At 39.3% G+C, this 10,892-nt stretch overlaps 1 protein-coding gene across 4 annotated transcripts in view; it reads left to right on the forward strand.

The window, feature by feature from the left end:
• The window catches only part of ncf4 (neutrophil cytosolic factor 4), a 45,188-nt gene extending 34,398 nt beyond the window's left edge, over positions 1-10,790 (forward strand). Inside the window, exons 9-12 of one of the 4 annotated variants that reach the window (XR_008601532.1) lie at positions 899-964; positions 2,514-2,553; positions 4,711-4,820; positions 7,552-10,790. Coding sequence is in view for 3 of the 4 variants with exons in the window: in XM_035942981.2 (XP_035798874.1) it covers positions 899-964; positions 4,711-4,820; positions 7,552-7,652 (277 nt within the window). In the remaining variant the exon portion in view is untranslated. Of the gene's footprint in view, positions 1-898; positions 965-2,513; positions 2,554-4,710; positions 5,106-7,551 lie in introns of those variants that run through there. The other 3 variants (XM_035942981.2, XM_055010354.1, XM_023298423.3) reach the window with 3 other exon arrangements.
• The last annotated feature ends 102 nt before the right edge of the window (positions 10,791-10,892 follow it).

The raw sequence follows: 10,892 nt of genomic DNA on the forward strand, positions 1-10,892 counted from the left end.
TCTGCACTGGGCTGCCCTCAGACCGCTGTCCACATTTCTCTTACATTAAGACAAGGTTATACAGTGAATCTGGAATTTCACACCAGGCGATCACTTAAAAGAAAAGAAAAAAAGAATTGGCTTAACCTCACAGGGAAACTGAGCACATTTCTGCACTTGTATACCACTGTTTAGACCTAGTTAAACTCTGCAAAGCGCTTAACAGTGTGTTTCTCAGTCATCCATTCATTCATGCACCAATGGTGGCAGAGTTGCCATGCAAAGTGCTTGAATACTGCTGGAAGGACTTGAGGTTCAACGTCTTCCCCAAGAACATTTCATTACATAGGGAGGCCAGGGATTGGACCACCAACCTTTCAGTTAATGGACAATCTACTGTACCGCCTGAGTCACAGCTGCTTGACCCTGAGCCATGTAAACCATTTGCCATTACCACCCAGATACACTCCAGTCCTCCCTCCTTTAATTCCACAGGAGGAGAGAACAGGTTTATCTGACTGCTGGTCCCACAAATCACACTTATGGTGTGTTTTTTTTTCTTTTTTTCTCTCTTTTCGTTACTAGAAGGAGAGTCCTATTTCGTCCTCACAGTGAAGCGGTTTTTTAATTTGCCACAGACAACATGTAAAATGAGTGTATAGGGCCACCCAGCATACTACCACCAGCTTCACTGGAGGGGAACGTAGAAAACACATCAAACAAGCCCAAATATGTTAAAAATATGAGACATTTTCAAATATTTAAACACGAGTACAGTGGGAAAGAAAAGATACAAGAGTATGTAGGAGTGAATTTTTCTAATGAGCATTATTTGAATAAAGTGGCTGCCAGTCTGGCAACTTGATCTTATTTTATTACTGTGCTTCAGTCAGAATATTGTGTGTTCCTTCTTCTGCAGAGATGTGTGTGTACAAGAAGACCTCACCATCCAGCCAACATACAAGGACCTACTGTCTCGCATGAGGTAAAAACAAAAAACATTCTAGACTTCTCTGCTACCTCTGTTTTAGTAGTGCTGGAGGCATTGTCTAACAGGGACAAACAAAGCGTTTGAGGGACGTTTTAAAGTGTGTTTTAGGTCAGGCTTTTATTACATTTACACCCATCTGGGAAAAATGAACATAAGTGTTAAGAGCTGACCGCTGTTTTACTGTGTGGGGGGAAATTACAGCTCACACCTGTGGTCAAATTACCACACCTTTCCAAAAATGTGATAATGGCATATTTGATGAAAGCTTAAAGTGAAAATTATTAAACTGGATGTAGTGCGCACATTTTCAGCCCTATGGTTTAGCTCATAAAACTCAGCAGTTACAACAGTCATCTGATTTCACTCCTTTTTCTCATTCTTTACTCAAAATGTCAACTTTTCCAATACTTATGTAAATGTTTGAACCCAAACCTGAAATATGCAGGTTGACTGTCCTGACAAGTCACTAAGCATTTCTTTTTGTGTACATGCAGCATACATTGCATGTCCATTCTTAAAGAAATCATTTCTCCTCATGGTTCATCTCCTATCATGGTTACTTCCATGTTTTTTTCCAAAGTGAAGGGTGTTTTAAAGTTTTTGATCCGAGTCAAAGATCTACAGTACAGACTGGAAAACCCCTTGAGACAAATTTTTGAATGGTGACACTATTCTCATTAAGTAAATTTGACTTAAAGCACAGCTCAAATATTCATTACATGGTCATCTGATATCAAAGTAACTGCTTATAAATGTAAAAGACCACTAGTTCCTCCCTGTTTAAACAGTTTTTTGCATGTAAATCTTCACATTTATGCAGTAGAATTCACTTTCTACATTAGATTCTTGTATCTCCTGCAAGTGTTTTTTCCTCTCCTTAATGAAAAATACAAATTGTTCCCTAGTTAGATGTGACATCTGCTTTTTGTTGCAAGTGTTTAACATGTTTTATTGAATCCATTTTAATAAATTAGACTTTAGAAGATGGAAATTTAAATCGCAAATCTGAGCTTTTGTTCTTGGGTCAATGCGGAGCACAACAGATTTACATATCTAGTGTTTCTTTATAAGAAGAACTGATGAACTAAGCTGATTGCTGACCTTTGTGGGCCCATGTTCAGCTTTTCATTCCCTCAGTGTTTTGTAAGTGAAGTTGCATTGAAATTCCACAACAAACAAGGATGGGAAAAGGTCCATTAATTCACTGGCCTGCACTGAGGGGCAGAATATTTAGTCATTGTGCACAGCAAACCTGCAAATTGCCGGTTGCCAATCATTGCCAGTCGTTAAATTAGTTCCTGCGGGACCTCCGACTCTGTCCCCATCCTCCCCACCCCCCACAGCACCACCATCACCGGATGCATATGCTCATTACACCATCATATCTGTTCTTCTCTGTCTTTTTCTCTTTCATTTTGCCTCTCCCTCTATCTCTCATTATCTGGTAATTTAGATGGGTGAACGCTGTGATGATTAGCTCTCCCCATTCATAATCAGTCCATTTCCGCCGCTTATCTGCTCATTATTGTTTTTCTGTGTTCAGGCATATTGTGCCCTGGAGTAGGATGGATGAGACCCTGGTCGTGAGTTTTAATATGGTTTTACAGTGATAAAGGGAGGAGGGGAATAAGGAGAACAGGAAGGGGAGGGCGGTGATGGAGGTATGAGGAGACAGTAAGTAGGGAAGAGAGAAGAGGGATGGTTGTGTTGTTTAAAACAGGAAAGTGGAAGAAACGTAGAAACGGCAGGCAGTGAAGCAACTGCAAATGTTGCTAAACCACCCGTGTTAGATTATGTTGACATAAGGAGACTCTACTTGGGGGGTCTAAAATCAAATTAAACCATGGAATTAAAAGAAATTAACTGCTGTTCGTGCTAAACATTATGACGATAGAGAAAGTGGATGAGTAGTCAAACAAATGCCCACTGAGGGTGTTTTTAACTTGTTTCCTATTGTTACCCATTTCCTTTGGTTCTTTATTTGGTGTCCTGGTGATAATTTGTACAGCAAAATGTTAATGGTTCTCTCCAGACCCTTACAATTATTATTATTATGACTGACACTGGCGGTTGTTTAATACAAAAAAATACAGACTATATCCGCTTTGCACCCTACAAGTTGTGTCCTTTTCCACACGATATCTCGATTTATCTAGCTGGAAATTCTGAATGGATGGCTGTTTTTATTCCCTTGGGAATCAAGAGAAAGAAAGACTTGACTGGCTCTACAGGCAGCCAAAAAAGGTGCTGCAACTGGTCAATGTAAATGAACTGCAGTCAGCATCTCGTTGCCACAGACTTCATATAAGAGATGGACGTAGCATCCAGGTCTGAAAAATGAAACAGCAGTAGACGACTCCTCTGGTTGCAAAAAGAAGTCAGACTGTATAGAAGTCTAGGAGAAACTCACCCTCCTCACCTGATTTGTTACCTCAGTAAATGTGTCTGTGCCACGTGTCGGTCAGAAATGTAATCCTTGGTAATCCTAAATGCTGCAGCAGAAAGGACCTGGACTTCGTTTTGTTCTTTTCTCAACCAAGAGGTTTCTCTGGTTCTCACTGAGTGGGTTAGGAGTCCCAGGAGTATTCTTACCTCCAACTCACATAGCTGAGTGGTGAAAGGACCCAAGAAAATGTGTGGTTCCCATCTACTGACATCATTTTTCTAATGAGCTCATGCTCTCAATGGCCAGCTGCAAGTCTCCTTCAATTCAGTATGATGCTTATTTTGTAACTTCTGCTTAATTTAGAAGCAAATAGTTGATAAAGGCGGCTGTGTTTTGGGGTGGGACTACCTTGTGTTGACAGGTTGCTGCCGTATCAGCATGAACTGTGTACTTGAGTTTTCAGTCAGAGCTACTCAACGCTTGTCACAGTTTAGAAGCTTCAAAACAGTCCCAATAAAAGGGTGATGTCGCATTTTCTACGTCCATCTTTTCTATACAGTCCACACTTGTTGACAAGCTACTGGGATGATGACTACAGTTGTGCCCTGATGTTGGTCATAGTCCTCTATTTCCAGATGGGCTTTAATAGATAAAAGTTAGTTTTTGTTGTAGTTTTTTGTGCTTATGTGGAGTCTGTCCTACAATCTAACTTGCGCCGGGTCATTCGTTGATGTTAGCGGACTCTATTTATAGTATTGGCACTGTAGGAGAGCAGAAGAGCCACTTAGGTGCAAACATGAACTCCACATTCTTTGGATTTTTCCAGGGAATTTGTCCAAATTCTTTAATATAGAAATTATTGTGGTCAACTTAAACAGTCGAAGAAGGTCTAACTTTTACATTACATTACAACCTGTTTGCACATATGTGTAATATGATCAAGAGGATGTTGCAGTTGGCAAATTTGCAAACCTCTGACTTAGTCAAACTTGCTTAGCTTTGATTTGATTTGTTTCCCATAAAGATTGTCAAAAGGGTTGTTGCTGTTTGTCCCCTCTTGTATCATTATCATTATCGATATCTACCAGAGCAAGAAGGTGTGTAGATGTAGTTGGAATTCATAACAATTGTATAATATAATTAATGTAAGGATTACTGGAAAAATAATGTATGTTTTTCTTTGAAGTTTGCTTAACATTTCAGATATTCTTTAATCTTAGTAGTGTTTTTAGTTTGACTGCTGTGACGTCACACTGTGGCACAGAGAAATACAAGAGAAACATCTCTGGGGTTTTAAATATCTGAGAGAAAAGCTGTTCTGAAGACACTGTCTCCCTGTCCTTGTCTCTCTCAGGGATGTCTTCAAGGTGGATGATATTGCCCTGAACTACCGCGACCCCGAGGGCGACCTTATCCGTATCCTTGACGACGAGGACGTCCAGCTGATGATCAAGGAAGGCAGAGGTCAGCAGGGCAAAGTCAAGAGACCAGTCAATCAGTTTCCGTGGGAACTGCATGTGACCATGGCCTCCGACCTTTCTGTTTACAACTCTGAGGCCTGAGAGAGGAGGGAGAGGGCTGAGAGGAATATTTAAAATATTTGCTATTCTCATATTAGAAAATGAACTTAACCATACTGAGTATTATTACTGAGGTTGCCTTGTTGTTTACATTCTTTCTAAGCCTGTTTCAATTTTTTTTAAAAACATACATTTCACTTAGCAATAAACATATTTTATAACATTTTAACATTTTGCTTGATTTTTTTTTCTGTTTAAAGTTTTTTTCTGCCAGTAGCTGTTTTCTTAAAGAAACATTACACCAGTAAGCAGCCTAATGTGTAGCATTAACCTGGCAGCTCAGCTCAGGGCAAAATAAGCAGTAAGCTAGAGATTACATTTGTGGATCTCAGAAACAGCAGCAGTGTTGCAGAAGTCATATGTGAAAGATGGACAAAGAGAGGCCCACCTGAAGTCAACCTAAGGAAGCAGTTGCTGTTGTTGATGCTAAATACCTAAACTTTTTAACAAGGAATCTTTCAGTTCTTTAAATGTAAACCTTGACACATGTTCACAAGTCATTTTGTTACAATAGTATCCTTATTATTCACTATCGCAACTAAATGACTGAGAATTCCTGTGAGGATTTGCTGCTTCAGTATCGTAAGTTCTTATCTTTGTGTCCTAATCATATCAATATCATACAAGCTTTTTGAGGAAGTGACCTTGGGTTTTAGACATCTAAAAAAAGTCTTAGAGGCTAATAGATTGTTAGATACACGTGAAAATTAACATCACTGATAAAATAACAAATGATCCAATAATCAAAATCAATGGTAAATATAACAAGAAAAAATAAAAGCCGCATTACTTTATTTTATTTAGCTATTCCTGGAGCTTGCAGCTGTATTCTCCTTCATCACATTTCTCCACTCGGGTCCTCTGGTAACAGGTTGCCACACACCAATCAGTCCCAGCTTTTAAACCACCTGCCTAATAGGTCTGACTTAGAAAGCTAAATTAATATGGCTAAACATCATCTGTCAGGCTGCTTTTTGCCAGAACATTGTGTGCACCTTTTGAGAGGTAAATAAGGATCAATCCCTAAATTCATCAAAACAAAATTAGCACCAGTATTGATCAACCCTGTCACCCAATTTCAAACATTTAACAGTAATTTGGTGCTATTGGGAAAACTCTTTAACTTCTTGACATACAATTTTTCCCTTTTAAGTTTGTTAAAATCATCTTATTCCCAACTGTCTGAAAATGTGTCGCATGTTCCAATTCATAATTAACTTTATGTGATGAGTACGCTGAGAGAAATACTCACAAGCTTTTAAGGAGTGCCCCCTTTTCTCTGTTTATAACCTTTCCTGTATTTTTATCCATCAGGAATGCCCTCACTGTCTTTTTGGGTTCACATCCAACACTTCTAGATGTCTTGCCATATTGCATATCTTAAAGAAGTTTGGAATCTGCACTAGAATTTAAAAGTTTTTTTTCAGCAAGGTTTTGCATGCAGGTACTGGTGTGTAATGACTGGTCTCAGCTTGATCCGACTGGAGCTTTAAATGAAGAAGTATCCCAAGTTTTTAGTTTTTTATGGCTTTGTCTCGTTCACATCCTCAATTCACATTTTGTCCATGTGTCTGCATTTCATTCACCCTCACCTTAGGAAATTCAGATATTGCCTATGCTGGCAGGACAGATTTTCCTCATCTTTAATGCAAAGTTATTCTCCACATATTACTTTTTAACAACCTCTCCCAGGCACTGTGGAAGCTATGCATCTTTAAAAGTTGCTTATCACACCAGAGGCAGTGATATTTAAGTGTAAACACCACATTCAGGTGTGTATATTACGTATTAGATCATATTGTATTTTTATAGGATTCATCATTATCAGTAAAATGCCAAATTCAGAAGGAAAATATATGCAGTATTTCTGTGAAAGACTGGAGTGACAACAAATGTACGTTTTTATACTTTTTTATACTGGTAAGAGACATTTTATTGTCAATTTGGGAAGAACTCCTACTCATTTTAGACCAGTGTCCAAAACAACAATTATTTTGGAAGCATTAAAATGCTGTTAATGCTCCACCTGAAAATACAGCCTGGATCTCTGGACACATAAGTGTAAATGGTGGTTTTTCAGGTGTTAATGGGTGTTTCTGTGATGATCTGCTCCCGTGAGGCGCTGACACGAATGCATAGCGCTGGAATGTTATTATGGTGAGATGTGTGCAAAAAGTGTGAGGTTATTTGATGCGTTGAACACATTTGAAGCAAAAGAAGCAAACTGTGAGGTAAACAACACAAAGACAGATCATAAATGTGCACAATCCCTCACATACTTTATTTATCACAATATATATCAAATACGATTCCATATAAGTAGATAATGAGAACATGTTTGTCTGTGTGATAACTTAAAATACATATCACATAACTGATTTAAATTCTGTCAATTATCTTTTTCATGTGAATCATGAGCAAAGGTTTGCTTCTCTCCAGTGAGAAGAGAAGCATAGTGGCATTGGTTCGACCTTGGCAGAACTGGAGTGAATAAAACTTACTGTACATGGTGATAACTCTCAATAAGCAGCCGAACACAATCACTTTTTATTGCATGCTTTCGTCTCATGGCTATGATTGGTTTCATTCTCCGCTTTGTTTTTTTTTTCTAATAGAAATAAGAACCCTCTGCCTCCACCATGGTCTTCACATGCTGGTACATTTTCCACTTGCATTTAGCAGCTGCTCTCATCCAAGGAAACTTAACACTGAGTGAGCAGGTGAGGCTGCAGGCCTTGTTCAAGGACACACTCACTGATGGACAATAAAGCAGATCAGCGGTGCTGTTTTGGGAAGGAAAAATAACCTCATTGTTTGAGTTACGTGAGTCAAACAAGAAGACCCAGCATTGGGGAAACTTGAGGAACTGCATCAACTGTTGGGGAACATTTTATTTCTGTCTTTCAATGTTGGGGAACATTTTATTTCTGTCTTTCAATGTTGGGGAACATTTTATTTCTGTCTTTCAATCTTCCCAGTTTGACATTCTGCTGCTTTCACTGTCATCATCTGTCTCTTTGCAGCTCTTCACCTTGTCAGCCAGAAATGATAGACTACTTCAGTAACGTGTACTCCAGTCAACCTTTGCCCAGAATTCAATTATCTGCATTTATCTTTGTAGCCGCATTGGCCCGTTGTACATCTAATTAAGCTCATAATAAATGTCATTAGGACCAAAGTCATGTCAGCCTGCAAATCTGCCATGTACCATGAACTGGCAGTGAAACGTGTCCTCAAGCAGCAGAGTTGAAAACAAAAGAAATTTCATGTTGTATTTTAACTTAGTCTCTCTATGCTATGATATATTGAGCAGTTTTGTAAGTAATCCAAATCAGCAGGTTTGAATGAGGTCATGTAAACTATAAGCCGGTCTTCCTCTAGAACACACTTGGATGTAGCATCTAATGAACTGGGAAAGATGGTGAGCTGAACTGGAACTCAGGGTGTCTGACTGGTTCACTGAAGATCTGTCAAGTTGAGCAGCAGGCAGTGACAGCGCAGGCCATTGGAAAATGTGTTGAGGAATCTGATCCACCGGGGACTGACAGTGAGTGAAAAGGACCACAGAGGCTGCGAGGACACAGGCAGGAAACCAGCCAACCGTGAGGCAGGTGACGTTAGCGGAGGTGCTAACAAGGAAAAACCCAGTGGGAGACCCACAGGAGGGCAGTTATCCTGGGAGACATGAGACCTGCAGCGCTCGATGGCACGCCAACAGAACCTGGTGTCTAAAATTACCAACTCACGGAACAACCTGAGTTTGAAGGAAGTCGGCTCAAACTACTGAATGCGCTCTTGCACTAAATATAGAGTCGCTCAGTGTAGTAGGTTAATTGAGTCACATCTTCTATGGACACACTGGGCCTGCTGAGTCCATATAAATTGTACAGTCACGGTATGTTCAGGGACGGGTCAAAAGGCTGGAAGATGTGCAGTCATGGTGGAATCTAAATCTTAACTCTTCTTCTGTTTGATCCTTCTGTGGCAGATGGATTTTTGTCTTTAAAAATCACTCTAATTGCCTTTTCACATGCACCAGTGATCGTGTGGCACTTGACATGTGGAATGTGAAACAGTTTTTGGATTGTTCTTTCCACAGCTCTTTCAACAACTGATAAATGAATAAATATTTCTGCCAGGTAACAGGCTGACAAGGAAACGCTCAAAAGCCACATAGGAAACATGAGAAAGATTTAGTGAATTAGGAGGGGAGATCAGCTGACCACTGTGGGAATAAAACTTGACTTTAGTTTGATGTGAAAAGACCGATAATTTTTTTTTTTTTAACCAGAAGACACAGACAGTGGGGGAAATGGAGACAAGATAATGCCACTGGAGAAAAAGTTACAGGATCCCCAAAGTTATTCTAATTCATCTGGAGGGGGACATGAATGTATGTACCAAATGTCATGGCAGTCCCCTGTAATAGTTGACTGTCAGCCTCAGGGATCAACACACAACTGAGTTAGAAAGTGGTCTGCTAGAAAACATCTACATGCAGTAACTGCTGGACTGCAGTGGGAGCTGACACTGAAGTAAATGTCAAATAGACTGAAATGGTGTTTTGAAGCAGTGGCTGTTCACCTTCCTGAGTAACAGAAACAGGGAAACGTCGGAGACTGAGCCTAAATTTACCAACATGTGGTTGGTGGATGGTGTTCATTTCCCTGCACTGTTTCCTGTGTGTCCCTTCACACTCCATTTGCTTCTTCTTCTTTACTATCCTGACCTTCTATTCACCTTCTCTTTTCTCTTCAATGTTATTTCTCTCATTTGGCAACTCCAGTCATATAAATCTTCACTTAGGGGAACGTTTTCTATTTACAATAGGTGCTCAGCATAAAAGGGCAGTTAAATCAAATCCTAGTTGCTTCTCCTGCTGCTGTTGTTTTTCACTGCTGTCGTTTTGAGATTGCTTTTTTCAAAATCATATTATTCTTCAATCGAAATGGCTTTTGCAAGAGTTTTGCGGTGAGGAGAATATCCATTTAAAGTTTCCCAATAAGCTAAATCCTGCCATTAGTTTTAGTTAGGCAGCTTTTGACAATTATGTTTTGGACCTTTCTATAGAAAGTTGAACATGTACCTTTACAGTATTATGTAAAAGAGTGTACAGATCCGTGCACCAACTGATTACTGTGTAGCTGCTAATGAAATCCCATGTTTTGAGTGTTGCATTCAAGCAAACGTAAGTGTTAAATGCTAACAAGCTTGGAAAGTCTGTCTACTTTGAACACAGTGGTGTTTGATACTAAGTTATTCTGTTCAAAATTTGCAACTGGCACCACAATCACACACTTTGTTAAATCACTTCTTTAGTTATTCAAGCAACACCATGTATAGTGTAATAATTAACACTGAATTGAGATTTGAGATGCTTACAAATTGTTGCAGAAAGTAGTGTATCTGCTATGGACACTGTTTGTTTGCATCCCAATGTTGTTGTTTGTTCATGTTTGACAAGCATTTCATTTGAAGCACACAGTGGAGTGAAATGTCCCACTTTATAACATCAGTAACTGCTGATCAGTGTCATGTGTATTGACATGTTGAATTCGGTCAAAGTGCAGCTCTTTATACAGCACAATTTTAAAAAAACATCTTTTGTCTGAGATGTTTAAATCACTCCATTGCTCTTCTGTATTGATCACTATGGGATGGGCTGCTTTTCTTTGCTGTACTGCTGTGAAGTGCTGCCACTCTTTGGCCTTAATAAGTTACTGCAGAGTTACTGGACAGCACTAACTGTTGCTGTTAATTGCTTCTTTCCTGATTCACAGCTTACATCATTTCATATCAGTGAGACTTCACAGGTTATGTTAGAGGGTCCGCGTATATTTTGGCAATTGGATTTTCCGTTCTGAAACGGGTATTGAAAAACAAAAAAAACAGTGGTTATTTGATTTTCGTTTTAAAATACAAGAATTAAAATTGAAATACAAGGCGTTTTTCCTTT

This window comes from Amphiprion ocellaris, chromosome 4, assembly GCF_022539595.1.
Source record: "Amphiprion ocellaris isolate individual 3 ecotype Okinawa chromosome 4, ASM2253959v1, whole genome shotgun sequence".
In the NCBI taxonomy this organism is placed as follows: Eukaryota; Metazoa; Chordata; class Actinopteri; family Pomacentridae; genus Amphiprion; species Amphiprion ocellaris.